This window comes from Myotis yumanensis, unplaced genomic scaffold, assembly GCF_028538775.1.
Source record: "Myotis yumanensis isolate MYYU_CA2020_CCGP unplaced genomic scaffold, mMyoYum1.0.hap1 SCAF_3, whole genome shotgun sequence".
In the NCBI taxonomy this organism is placed as follows: domain Eukaryota; kingdom Metazoa; phylum Chordata; class Mammalia; order Chiroptera; family Vespertilionidae; genus Myotis; species Myotis yumanensis.
In genome coordinates, this window is record NW_027223754.1 from 140,160,571 (window position 1) to 140,175,508 (window position 14,938).

General features: G+C 37.9%; 1 protein-coding gene across 4 annotated transcripts in view; it reads right to left on the minus strand.

The window, feature by feature from the left end:
- Nucleotides 1-14,938, minus strand: part of NAV3 (neuron navigator 3) — an 832,877-nt gene that overhangs the window by 328,200 nt on the left and 489,739 nt on the right. For 2 of the 4 annotated variants that reach the window (XM_070409677.1, XM_070409675.1), the window contains exon 1: nt 12,699-13,379. The exons of 1 other annotated variant lie outside the window; for it this stretch is intronic. In XM_070409677.1, the coding sequence (XP_070265778.1) occupies nt 12,699-12,941 (243 nt within the window). In that variant the 5' untranslated portion in view covers nt 12,942-13,379. Of the gene's footprint in view, nt 1-12,698; nt 13,380-14,938 lie in introns of those variants that run through there. One more of the 4 variants, XM_070409674.1, reaches the window with a different exon arrangement.

A 14,938-nucleotide genomic window follows, 5' to 3' on the forward strand; every position in this document is an offset into this window, starting at 1 on the left:
TATGTTTAAATTCCTACTGCATCCAAGACATTGTGTTACAGATCTCAGGGGAGAGAAACATGAATCAAGTAGGCCTCTCCTTAAAGGAAGAATTTAAATGAGAAAATTCCTTTCACTCAGATTAGGAAGAACCTTGAATGATGGCCAATCGTACAGCCATGGTACAGAAGACTAATTTGTCAAGTGTCTAGGAAGAACTAGTATCACTTTTATAGACACAAAAATCAAAGAAAACACTACTATAATACATTCACCCCTGAGAGAGTCAAAACCTATGATCTATAAACCTCAGCTAACTGGCAAGGGTAGTACAATCTCTCTTTTGGAGTATATATTAAACGGAATGGAATCATGCTGAGGTGACTGATGTTTTTGGCCTTTATGAAAGAGATTTCTCTGTATGTACCTGGGTTCTGCCCTCTAAAATAAAGAGCAGCAATGAGATTTAAATCATCTAGTGTTCCAGAACATATGGGGAATGAATGCAGCGCACATTTTGTTCAGTAGACAATAAGGTAGGTGCCTCTTTATCCTTTATGCCACTGCCAGAATAAATTGCTCCAAGTGTTTAGTAAATTATGTGCCCTATTAAAAATGGTATGAGCTCATTATTCATTATTTGTAGTGGAGGGCAAGTTCCTGTGTGTCTCCAACGTGACTATTTCCAGCAGAGAAGAGGTTTTGATTTATTTGGACTCACATACTCGAAGTACAATGGAAGAAGGATAAGAACGTCTCATTGATTTCCCCCATTATGCATTCTTGGGCAAACCTCAGGAATTACTCCACAGTATGGATCATATATAGCGGCCTAGCCTTGCAGCTAGTAGCAAAACTCATTGGCTCAAACTGAGCAGTCTTGTTATTTTAACATGGCTGTTTCTATTTATAAAGTTACACAATCCAGTTAGTTCCTTCTTCCTCCCTGTCTGAAACACAGTTTACAAAAAGAAACCACAGCCATTACATAATTGCACTGCCAGGAAATCCAAGTGTTGTTTTCTGGTGGAGAGTAAAAGACCGACACCTTGACTTCTGTCTTACTCATCCTAAATCACAGCTGCTCTTTCGGGGCACTTTCTCCTCGAGCAGGAATGTGCTCTGAAGTTTTACTACATTCACAAGAAAGCTGTTTCTGCTCTTCTGACTATTCATGTTGTGGGGTGACAGATGTCCTACACATGAAAGCCTGCTGCACAACAGGAAGCACCTACTGCCAAGTCCTTGGAGAGTCGCAGCACATCCAGAAGGGGATCCAGGTGCAAAGATATTTGAAGACAAGTTTACACAACTGCACTCGAAAAGAAGACAGCAGAAGATAAGACAGGCACTGGACTCACTCTCCTTTCAACTTAATGGCAGCTGCACCAGCTACATGTCCATGTAGGTCAACATTGTCCTAGGGGAGTATATAGGAACCTTCCTCTGGAAGGTGAAACAAGATACAAATCCAACAGAATGGACACAGGGATAAGATGCCAAAGATTTTCTTACAACTCATTATAACAGCAAATGTAATTCAATTGGAATTATGGTTTAACCAAGGCACAGAAGAGAAAGGGACAGATCAGTGCTTGTGATACCCATACTTTGTGTAGCACATTTTCTCAAATTTCATGGGGAATGAATTGTAGATAAAGTCAGTACCTGGGCCACTCTGCCTACAAGGACTTCTCGCTGAATCCCTTTATTATTAACCTCTCAGTTGGATTTTTATCTCTTTACCCTTTTTAATTCTCTCCGCTTGATTCACAGAGACCATAGGTAAGGGCTAGACAAAATGCATTCAATGCCCGAGGGAATTTTCTGCCTGGGATAACTAGACAAAATGGGATGCAGTTCCTCCTCTGAACTTACGATGTTTTGTGATCTTGAAGGCAACTTTCCTCATCCAATAAAAACAGCAGGAAAACAGGCGACCTTAAGAAACATATTTCCAAAACCTAAGATTCTCACACACACACACAGCCGCCTCTGATAATTCTGAGTGCAGACAGATGCTCTCTTCCTCTTCATGCTTCCCAAACAGTCTGTCAATGCCTATTGTTCGAGTGTGCACTTTCTCCCAGACCACATCCTGCCTGTCTCCTGAGGAGAAGCTGGCTGCTGCGTGAAACAAAAGTCCTGTTCCTGTGCATAGTCTCTGAAGGTGTGGAAAAGACAAACTAAGGCCAGTATTTCAAGACATCACTACACTCAACTCAAAGCCCACAGAACTTCTGTTGGAAATTACCTCATGAACTCGGGGAACTAAGCTATGTTTGATTTATTGACAACTCTAAGTTTTTCTCACAGAAGGAAACAGGAAGGCATCCATTATTGCCAAAACTTGTTAAAATGGTATGGATAAGGAAGGAACAAATGTAAATATTTGAAACTCATAAAAAATAATTATTCTTTGATTAGCTAAAAGCTTCACAGAAAAGTCCTTATGATTTTGATTAAATTTAGTTTTAAATCCTAGGTCTCCCTCTCCCTCTCCTCTCCCTCTCCCTACCCCTCTCCTTCTCCCTTTCCCTCTCTCTCCCCTATGTATATATTTCTCAGAAACCTAGCCTTGCCTCTAGATCAGCGGTTCTCAACCTGTGGGTTGCGACCCCTTTGGCAGTCGAACGACCCTTTCACAGGGGTCGCCTAAGACCATCCTGCATATCAGATATTTACATTACGATTCATAACAGTAGCAACATTACAGTTATGAAGTAGCAAGGAAAATAATTTTATGGTTGGGTCACAACATGAGGAACTGTATTTAAAGGGCCAGAAGGTTGAGAACCACGGCCCTAGATCAACAGGCAGACTAAAGATAACATTTGGACCTAAATTATATTTCAGCTCCTGAGCCCTAAGGTGGAATGACCCCTAGTTATTTTCCCATGAGACCAGACAGAGGGACAGCGGAAAAGACCTCAGAGCTGTCCTCAAGACCTGAAGACATGACCCATGACCCTTACTCACCTCCGACCAATCAGCTCTGAGCAAGACCAGATTTCCCCCTATATAATCTGTAACCTACATGCCATAGAGGAATTGGAGCTTTTGAGCTTTATCTTCTCATTCTCCTGGATGGCGCCATTCATCAATAAAATAACCAGTGTTTCCCCACTGCAATTCTCCATGTCCAGTGTTTATCTCTGCTGGTGCTGAGTGGATGAACTCTGTCTGTTTCGTAACAGAAACTACTTCTAATTGGAATGATTGCTGTTAAAGAAAGGACATGTTCTGTCAAATCTGAGTAGAGAACTAATAGCTTCTGACAATAAATATATTTGCAACTACTACAAAATTAGAATGAATAACTAGACAATTATTAAAAACAGAATAAAATTAAAGAGAGAAACAAGAAATTTGATTCAGAGTTAGGGTAACCAACCCTACCAGTGCTCTGGACCGAAAGATGCCAACAATAATCTTGCAGTGCTAAAATCAGGACAGCCCTGGGATTTCCTATGTGGATTTAATTAAAATTTTTATTTTAATGGTTTCATATAGAACAGTGATGGCGAATATGACACGCGAACTCATTTTTTTTGGTTGATTTTTCTTTGTTAAATGGCATTTAAATATATAAAATAAATATCAAAAGTATAAATCTTTCTTTTACTATGGTTGCAAATATCAAAAAATTTCTATATGTGACATGGCACCAGAGTTAAGTTAGGGTTTTTCAAAATGCTGACACGCCAAGCTCAAAAGGTTCACCATCACTGATATAGAAGGTAGAGGTATAGGGAGAAAACAATAACTAAAATCTGGAATAAAATTGTTACTGAGGAAATTATCCTCTTTACACAGTATCCTATATAATAAAAGCATAGTATGCAAATTGTCCCCTCTACCAGGAGTTCGATCAGTGGGTGGGGCAGGACAGGGGAGGGGAGGGAGTACCCAGCCAGCAGCCAGCCACTAGGGACCCTAAGCAGCTGCCGCTAGTGTCTCTATAAATGCCTCCAGAAAATATTTCTTGCACACCAAGAAACAAAGATATGAATATCCTGAGCAAATATTAGCGCCTGCTTTGGCCACTGATTAACATATCACTAGCTTAAACCTCTATGTATCAGCAGTTCACAGGCTCACATCCAAATGTGCAGTGACTTCTAACACCTATACATACCATCACAGCACAAATTTTACACACCAGCCTGACCACTAGCCTTATCTTTTTCCTTTGTTTTCTTCTTGTAATCCCATTTTATTTGCATATGTTTTTAAATCTTATATGTTGTATATGTTTTCTAATTCTACTAAATCCTTTTTCAAACAAGGCAGGATCTAAATCAGTGGTTCTAAACTGAAGGCAGATTTCCCCCAGGGGGCAGACAACATCCGGAGACATTTTTGATTGTCTCAACTGGAGGGAGTAAACCTAAATAAAAGAAACACACACCCCAAATGTATAATAAAAGTTATGATTATTAAAAATCTAAATTTTCATTGTTTCTGATATGTCTAGGTATTAAGTAGGAATTTAAAATGCCACAAAAGAATACATTTCTAAAAAGAGGCTCAGCTTTTGCAAATATATTTCCCATGCAGCCTAACATGTTAAAATAAGCTAGTTTACATGCATAAATATGTACATACTTTGCTTTATACATAGTAAGTATGCAATAAATAGTTGAAGATGGACTAATTGACTGGAGGGATGATTTATAAAGATAAGGCACCTAGGATCCATGATGTAGACCCAGTAGTGGCAACTGGAAGAATTTACTTTGTGAAATAGCAGCCTTGTTTTAGAATACAATAGATCTCTCCTGAATCAGAGGAAAAGAGAAGAGAGAACATATTGTTGGACCTGTGTTCAGTGGAAGAAGGCAACACACAAGTGTGGATATCAAAAGGGCAGCCAAAGGAAGGAAGAAACAGCTATAAAAAGCAGATGGTTCCAAGACAAAGGAAATGTGAAACAGGATCCAGAAAAATATATGGGTCAAAATAATAATATAAAAGGTTATTGCAAAATATATTATTCTGTAGAAATTCAATAAATTGTCCAAAAACAAGAAGACACTGAAAGGTTATATTAAACATAAAAGCATTCAGAGGCAATAAAGATAAATACTATATATATTTTTTTTCTTTTTTTTTTAGTCCAAAAAGTGAGCAACTTAAGTTGACCCAAGCTAAAGCTAAACAGTAAATACTGTCAAAGAGAAGTAGAAACCTGAGTAGAGAGAATTCCAGATGCAGGACTCAATCTAAAGACCAATTAATTAAGTCATTCAGAAATTTGCCTTGCATTGGAAAAGAGATCGCTCTATGCACTTTTCTTCATATCTGGTTACCATGGTCTGAAAGGACTGTGATATGAGGTGCTTCTGTCAGTACTGCTGGTGGGTTTGTCAATGACCCATCCGTGCATTCCCAGAAGTTTTCTTTGGAACCAACTTGCAGTGAGCTGACAGAAGCTACATGGTATCTCCAGGCCCAGAGAGCAGATAACTCCCTCACGCAACTATGCTGCCACCCATGTGACAACATCTAGAAGCCAGCAAATGCCTCCTTCAGCTGTGATGCCTGACTTTACCCTGATCCTTTAAACTTCACTTCTAGAATTCAGATCTTATCCTGCCTTGGCCTTTCTGGTTCCAAGCTTCGTGGAAAATGTCCAGGTCCAGCAAGAGAAGAATCTAAAAACTGAGCAGTCAAGCAAGTAGAAACAAGGGCACAGGACAAAGAGAGAGTTGCTTCAGGCTGCAAGTTTGGATCATAAAATTTTTAAATGATACTTTCGTGTAGATGGGCCTGGTCTATTTTTTTTTTAAGCTGGTTTAACTGCAAGATGTTTTCTTTCTGTACATTTAGTAACTTGAGTGTAAATATGGCCCTCCAATTATTCAATGTTTTGCTTTTAAAGACACATCCATAGAATTCAGGAAAACTTCTTGACAACCTGGAAAACACTTCTGGACACCTTAGAGTATTTTTAACATGGTCAAATTTTGCTTAATCTTCCATATCTGACTAATTGGCTAACACAATGCTTGCTAATAGTTCACCAAACCATTTCCCTCACCTTCTGAGCATATAGGTAGACTATGTAACCTAGTCCATCTTGCAATGAGGCATCATGATAGGACTGAGTTCTGACCAATAGAACTGAGTAGACATAATATATGAAATTTCTAAGCCTCTTAGATGATAGAACCACAAGCTGGAAGGAATCTAGTTTCCTGAGTTACAATACACATGTATCATCAAAATTTTTTCTATAAAGGCCAGAGAGTAAATACTTTATTCTTTGCAGGCCATATAGTCTCTATTGTAACTACTCAACACTGCTGCCCTAACACAAAAGCAGCCATAGACAACACACAAGTCAATATCAAGGCTGTGTTCTAATAAAATTGGGCACCAACTTAGATTTGGCCATCGTTTGTCAACCCCTGACTATATGGAACAGCTAAAAGATGAAAAACAAATTCCTAGTGTATTAAGCCATTAATCTTGAGTTTGTCTGTTATAGAAGTTAGTATTACCTTTCCCACATCAAAATACATAAAAAAGAGACGGCCTGTTGTTTTTGCTAGTTTGGCTTGGATTCTTTTCTTTTATGGAGACTGCATCATGTTATTTTATTGGGAATCTGGTAAAATTTTGCCACTGCCCTGTCATTTGGTGATTTTATCTCCAGGCAGAATTGCGACACTTGTTAACAAATCATTCCATTTTCTGGAAACAACCGGGAAATCCTGCCATGTATCCAATTAATGAACTCTCCCACAGATACTGAATTTCTCTATGGGCCCCAGTGACTAGGAATCCAAAGGAAAGCACTTCTTACAGCAAGAATTGAGCAACTATGGGAACTGGGGGAGAGGAAGAGTTCAAAGAAATTTGTCAAAGATTAATTCAGTACTCCTGGCAGGGATCTGTGGTTTTCTTTGTTTTCCCATTATGTGACTCAGTATCCACAAAGAGAGACAAGAATAACATTGATTTTGACTTTGGTTAATAAATTACTGTGAGAGAGAGCCAGAGAGGGAGATGAAGAGGAAGGATATAGCAGTCAAATTGACCTAGGCTGAAATTCCTGCTCTACCCTACCACCATTGGAGCTCAGTTTCTACATATGCTTAATTAGAATAATAAATTGGGTATAGCATTTATCATGTGGTAGGTACTCAAGAGGTTTTAGTAATTACCATTAGTTTTAATGGCTACTTGCTGCCAAGTTCACATATTATCATTTCTAAGTAAACTGTACATTTTTGTTTTGAAGACAAATGTCTATCCATAAATACTTAGACTTTTGTGGATTGTTTATATTTAATAAGTGAATATGAACATCTACAGTTTCTTTTACTAGACTTGTCCCTCTTCCATTGCTTGAGCTTGGTATTTTAGCCAAAATTTTGCTCCATTATACCTCCTTTTCTGTATTTTTGAACTTTTCTCCCATTACTGAATCTTTCCATATTTCATGCCATCATCATCTTTCTAAACTATAGACTTAATCAGGTCACTTTGACATCCTCCCTTTATCTCTATAGAGTAAGTCCAAACTCCTCACTGGACATTTAATTCCCATCTTCCCACTGCCTCAATTCAACTTCATCTATCTCATCCATTTACATCCTACATCCTAGGATTGGTAAATAATCTGTAGTTTTCTAAACACAGCACACTATTAAATGTATTGGTAAATGCTATTCTATTAAGATGTTCTTTTTTTCCAAATTTATTTGACTACATCAAATTCATTCTTCAGAACATGGTTGAAATGTTAATTACCTCATATATAGAGAATTAATTACAGACTACTCTGCTCTACTTCCAATTCTTAACATTATTAATTTTTGTATTAAACCATTAGCTAGTTTTATAATATTGCAATAGGTAACAAATGTTGACTATTAACTATATACTAGTAACTAGGCCATATGTTGGCATATAGTTTACAGTTTATAGGCAATATCTCATTTACTCTTCACAAGAATTTTATGGGGTAGTTTATATTACTGTCCTCATTTTATAGATGAATAAACAGATACTTAAGTGTTAATTGACTTGCCAAGGTCACTTTGCTAGTAAGTATTGGCGCATCCAAGAAGAGAATTGTGGTCAGCAGATCTCAAATGCTACAAACAGGATGAAAGCAAAGGTAAAATGTTAACCAAGAAGAGATGTCTTTTCAGAATCCATTGGTAACCTCTAGGAAAACAGAATAGAAGTCATAGATCAAGAAAAGCAAGGGGGAAAAAATAAAAATAAGGCAAATGCAAAACTTGGAATAGTGACAATGAATACAAACTACACTTTCAAGAAATGCATCTGGAAAGTTGGAAAGATGGAGTGATCATCTGAAGCAGATGACGAATATTATTAATTGTTATTATCATTAAATAATAGAGACCTGAGCATTTTTGGAAGTTTATTTTAAATCAGTATTTCTCAACTGGGTTAGATTTTTTTCTTCCACCCAGATATATTTCATGATGTCTGGGGACATCTTTGGTTGTCACAACTGAAGGATGCTACTGGCATGTAGCAGGCAATGGCAAGGATGCTGCTAAATACTTAATAATAATAATAATAATAATGATAATAATAAAGCTGTCCCCACAATACAGAATTATCAAGTCCAAAATGTCACTTGTGCCAAGGTTTAAAAAATCCTGTTCCAAAGGATCCATTGGTGAGGAAGAGGCTAAAAATGTAAGGTAAATGTGATAATTGATAGGACAAACTTGGGAAGAGAAAGGGAGTAGATAATAAAAAATGTTACCCTTAGAAAAGCTTTATAAAAAACTATTTCCCTAATTTTATTTTATTTTTTACAGCTACAAAAGTTGAAGTTCAGAGAGCTTAAAAATGACTTATTTTCAGGATCTAGCAGAAGTTTAATTCAATTCTCTGAGCTCCTAACTTGATGTATTTTTTAAACTGCGGCACCTAATATTTTAAATTCAAGGTTGACTGAGGGTAATTTTTAGAGAAGTGATAGCATAAATTCCAGCCATGGTGCAATTATTCTGCTTAAACATTCAGGAGATATCGATTGATTTCATGTTCCCATAAACAATATATTTAATGCCTTCCTTGTTATAAAAAGGAAAAAAAATATTTCCATATATTGGGAAGGAAGAAACTATGAAGAATGTGTTTGGCAAATTGTCATCAAATATTTGACATACAATATTGACACTTGAAGAACAATTAAAAAATGTATGAGATTTTCAGTAACATTTAATCACATATAATTTACAGCATAATTTTTGGTAATTTAATAGTTTAAAGCATGAGCTATAATTCTTTAAACACTTTGTAAAGCACAAACTAAAAGACAATGTAAAATTCAAGAATCAGTCTTCACACCATTGCTACCACAAAGGCAAACACAATTACGATGACCATGAACAGCTAAGCCATGAAACCTGGAGTATAAGCTATAACTGAAAAAAGAAATAATCATGTTTCTTTAAATGCAAATAACTAAATGTGCAAGCACAGCAGAAACAGGAAGAGCAGGCGAATCATCTAGAGACCTGAGGGCTGACCTATGCAGCAGTTGGCCTGGCCAGCACTGGAAGTGCTACCATGAGAGCAAGCCAACAGGACTGTCAACAGTCTTCAGCAATTAGGCAACTTCTCCAAGAAGGAAACAGCTGGAGGCCAGAGCCAGTCATCTGCTCTATTGACTTCTGCTTCTATATTTCTGTACTGAGGTTTCTCTTATTTATTTCTGTTATTCAAACAATTCAATAGAGACCATGTGTCAACTTAATTGTCTTCTCCTGAGAAGTCTAGGCACTTGAGTATACCAATGATTTATTTGTAATTCACTAGCAATGTTAACTCAATACTTAAAACAAAACTTACTGGAAAATATAGAAATCAAGTCACTCAATAGCCCTTCTTCTCTTCCCCTGACACCAGCTGAAATCTTCCTTGTTGCAGTATTACTGGTTGAGTAAAACATGAAAAGTAACTAATGTTTTTTCATTGAGGAGTATGCTGAATGTTTTGGATGGAGATGGTGGAGAGCCAAAGGAGAAGAGACCAGTTTGGAATTATTGCAATAATTGACAGAAAACTTACCAAGGGCCAAAGTAAGAGGATGCACATAAGGGGACAAATCCAAGTTATAAAATAAAACAAAATCTCCAATGTCTAGAAACTATGGATATGAGATAGTGATCTATATCACCAGATATTGAACTAGGAATTCAAAATTAGATGACTGGAATGATGACATTTACACCAATCACAAACAAGGACAGAAGAAGAGATTGCTAGGTTGAAGATACATTTCCGATACATGCTTGTCTGACACATATATAGGTTTGTTCTCTTTAACCAGACTGGGAGGCTGTTTGGTGCAAGGACTAGCAGAGAAGTCCACATAAATGTTTTTTAATGACCATCATCTATTGTGGGTACTATCCATGGTTTCTTTTTCCTTAGAAATAGAACCCATCATTTTTAGCTGGGCACATAGCTTCCTAGAATAAAAACTAAAATTTCCAGTTTCTATTGCCCAGCTAGATAAGGCCTTGGAACTATAAGCAAGCCAAGGGGGTATGGAAGAAGCCTTAATGAAATAGGGTATGTCTTTTTAATTGAATGGAACTCAACTATGCACTCAAGACTGAGATAGTTGCCACAACTGATGGTGGTGGACAAAACAGGATGAGCCTGTTTCCCTGACAACTTCATGCAGTCACCCTACCAGCCAGAGACTGCTTACTCTCATTATCCTTTACATGAAAAATAAACTCCTATCTTGTGTATGCCATTGTTAGATTGAGTTTTCTACTATTTGCAGCCAAATCTAAGTATCTCTACTACAGCTACCTTGATCATTTTGTTATTTTCTTCAGTTCTAGCTTTTCAAAAGTTTATAAATATCTGTAAACATACTTTTTTTCACATTTAGAAATATTTTGAAGTGCTGACCAGGCATGCTTTGCATTTGTTTGAAAAACTCTTTAATATGATAAGTGGCATTACTTACCACAGAGCCCTATTGGAATATCAGATGTTTGATTGATATGTTTGCTAACCAGAGAGCAACCAAAATTTTACTGCAAACAGTACTTATAGTGGTCAAGTCTTTAGGCCAAGGCCATTTATCAAAGTGAAAGTTTGACTAAACCTGCAGAGATAATAGCATGGTCAGCAGAAAAAAAAAGGTCTATCTATTCCTTCCATCTAATCCAGACAAGTCATTGTGGGTACACAGAACAGAGTTATATGGTATTCACATTTACTAGTAATTATTTGCATACAGTTAAATCTTTGTAGTCTTCTAATGATAATTTACACACCCCTACTTTTACCCTGAATTACTTTCATTGGACTGAAAACTATAAACCTATCATTAATTACTTTCTAACTGACTTTACTTGCAATGAAAATACTTTCTTAAAACATCAAAGAAACAACATAATTTTAGAGCTAGAAGTACTTTTAAAATCATTCATTGCAAACCCTATGTTTTATAAAGCAAATGATCCAATGAGACTAAAGAATTAAGTCTTTCTCAGAACAAGTTCATTCGTTCATTCATTTGTTCATGTACTAATCCAGTAAATTACTACTTAATTTTCATGCATAAAGCATTGGAGAGAAGGAGTTAGAGCACAGAAAAATGGTCCTGATATGTCTATTTTCAAGTTAGTGGGGTGAGAAATTATCCAGGTAATAAAATACAAAATAGGTTAATGTGCTGTATTACTACAGACCATGAATCACAAGAGAGGAAGGCAGAAAGGGTGATTAGCAAAGACTTCATGAAGAAAGTTGCATTTGGGGCTGCACCTTAGAGGACTTGAACAGGTGAAAATAAAATGGACATTTCAGACAAAGGGGTGGCTTTCTTTTTAATATGTAGGGTTCGTTTCTATATGAAGTGCTTTTCTTGAGTTATTTTTAAATTACATTTCGGTGGGAGAGTAAAATCAAACCATTCCCTAAGAAGACAGATGTAAGAATGGAAAGCTTGACATCATAGTTAAAGCTGCATGAAAAAGTGATGTTTATCAAGTACAAATGAATTCCCCTGAAGTTCATCAGCTGAAGGACCAAGCTACCCCACCGCAGCTGGAGAAAATGACTCTAGCATGCTTAAAAACCAAGAGTATGAGCTACTGCTCACAAAATGTATAAATTAAATGACTGAAAAAGATGTCAGTAATAAGTAAAACAGTAGGGTTTCAATTTACAAGTAAAAATCCAGACAAATGTACAGTATCAAGAAAAATAATATTTCATTTTCCTACATATTGCAATGAATTAAGTAGTCTAGGATACACAGATTCAAACGGCACGTGTTTAAGATGCAAATGGCATTTAGAGAAAAGTGATGGTTTCTCTATGAACTTTTACAAATAAATCTCTTTAATATTATATTATGTATGAAAAATAGGTCCCCTTTTTTCTCATATTTGTGATTGGTTACTGTTATCAGTAATAGAGCAATATTTAGGACTAGGCATTCATCCATGAACATACTAGGTGATAAAAACATACGCATATTCAGAGAATTTTGTACACAACTTTCACAAGTATAAACTATAAGTACAGGTTTACGTAAGCTAAATACTGAGCTTTTCAGCTACAAAAACTACTCACTTTCTTAGACCAGTGTTCCTCCACTAGACACCATTTCACAACATGCTTTATATTCCACCTAAAAGGAAATTTGCATTTTAGCTGCATAAATCTGCAGGTAACCTTCAGCCACTGACCTTGCTGTCTTCTGTCTCCTTAGCTCTCCCCTGAAGGGGATTCTTCTCTCCACACTCACAGGTTGATTTTAATGTGAGCTGACAAGAAAGCATTGCGCTCTCTGTTTCAGTAAGTTCCAAAGGTCCTGAAGAATAGTGCTGTGACCCAGTGGTGCCAAGACTTGGTATCGGAAGAGCAGTATGAACAGGCTTTGACCCAACAGCTGGCTGCCTCAGTTTTGAGGCTACCCCAAGTACAGGCATGGCTTCTATAAAAGCATCTTCTCGCTGCCAAAGAAAATGCTTCTAACCTCAGTCTGGTAGACTCCAACTTTAGTATTTCCAGAACAAATACTTTAAACAAAACTAGCAGTCATCATGATTTAAAAAAAAGAAAGAAAAACTAATAATATAACTTTTAGGACAAGGCAACAAAACTTCCCTTTATCTTTAGTTAAGTATTTTTCTTTCTTGCTGACTCAAATTCCCATATTCATTCTCTCTCTCTCTCTCTCTCTCTCTCTCGTCAGTATCTTCAGTATCTATGTCATATTAAATACTCCATTGGGAGCAAACTTTTCTTAAAGGTAACCGCTACAAACCTCCTTCTTTAGGATTAAAGAGCTCCTAGCTTTACTTCTTCCTACAGCAGTCTGAGTCTGAGCATTGAGACTGAAAAAAGAGGAAAAAGAACAAAAGGAAAAGTCCTCAGTCCAATTGTCAAAGCAGCCAAAAAACCACAATAGTGGAAGGACAGGCGTTCTTCCTGACTTCAGAAATAACCAGCCTACATTCTCTTTTTAAAGAAAATCGTATTTCCCCTAGCTTAAAAAAAAAAAAAAAAAAAGACACGATTAATGGCCAAAACAAACAGCTGTTGGAAGAACTTTTAGCCCGGAAACAATCTCAGCAATGAAGCTGTTTGTCTGATTTCCAGCTATTTTTCACTACTGACAGCCATGAAGCACGGTGTTCATTCTGTTTTATCCCATGAAATCAGGTTAAACTCATGCAATAGTGTAACTTGCTAAAGCTGCTAAATCATTCAGCAGACCATGCCTGCCTAGGTTATGAAAATACAGAGGAATCATTGTGTCTAACTTTAGTAATGATAACAACAATACAGGGTGTCCCCCCAAAATGTATGCACACTTTAACAGCTGATAGCTCAATTTTGAAAATGAAATGTATTTTAGTAAACACTGCCTTTATAATTATTCAAAGAGTGTGTTTACATTTTGGGGGGGGTCATCTTATATTTATAGCTAATACATATATGAAATGTACTACATATCAGTTACTTGACAAGCACTTTGTGCATTATCACATTTAATCAATGGATGACTCAAGAATAGGCACATTTATTTTCTCCACTTTATAGAAAGGGTAACTCTGATTCATTTGAACCATTTGACCAAAATCATGCAGTCAGAAAGTGGAAGAGCCTATATAATCTATAGGATAACTTAAAAATATAAACTTCTAGAGTGTCCAAATGTATACTCAATGAATATGAAAATGCAACTTCTATCCATAAAATTATCCAATATAATAAATAGATAATATGCAAATTGACCATCATGCCCTCACAAGATGGCTGCCTACAACCAGGCTGGCAGGGGGGTTAGTGAGGAATGACCAAACGACTGAATAGCAGGCTGCGTGGGGTGACCAGGCTGGCGGGGCGCTGTGAGGGGCAACCAGGCCAGCAGGGGGGGCAGTTGGAGGCAATCAGGCTGGCAGTGGGGGCAGTAAGAGGTGACCAGGCTGGCAGGGGGGAAGTTAGGGGCAACCAGGCTGGCAGGGGGGGGGCAATTGGGGGTGATTAGGCTGGTGGGGGGGCAGTGAGGGGCAACTAGGCTGGTGGGGGGGGAGTTGGGGGCAACCAGGCCAGCAGGGGGGGGGGGGAGCAGTTAGGGGTGACCAGGCCGGCAGGGAGGGAGCAGTTGGGGGCAACCTGGCCAGCAGCGGGGGGCAGTTAGGGGCAATCAGGCAGGCACGCAGAGGCAGTGAGGGACGATCAGGCTGGCAGAGGGGGGGCAGTTAGGGGCAACCAGGCAGGTGAGTGATTAGGATCCAGCAATCCAGGATTGTGAGAGGGATGTCTGACTGCCGGTTTAGGCCCGATCCCCGAGATCGGGCCTAAACCGGCAGTCGGACATCCCCCGAGGGGTCCCAGATTGGAAAGGGTGCAGGCTGGGCTGAGGGATCCCCCCAGTGCACCAATCTCATGCACTGGGCCTCTAATTTTATTATAACCA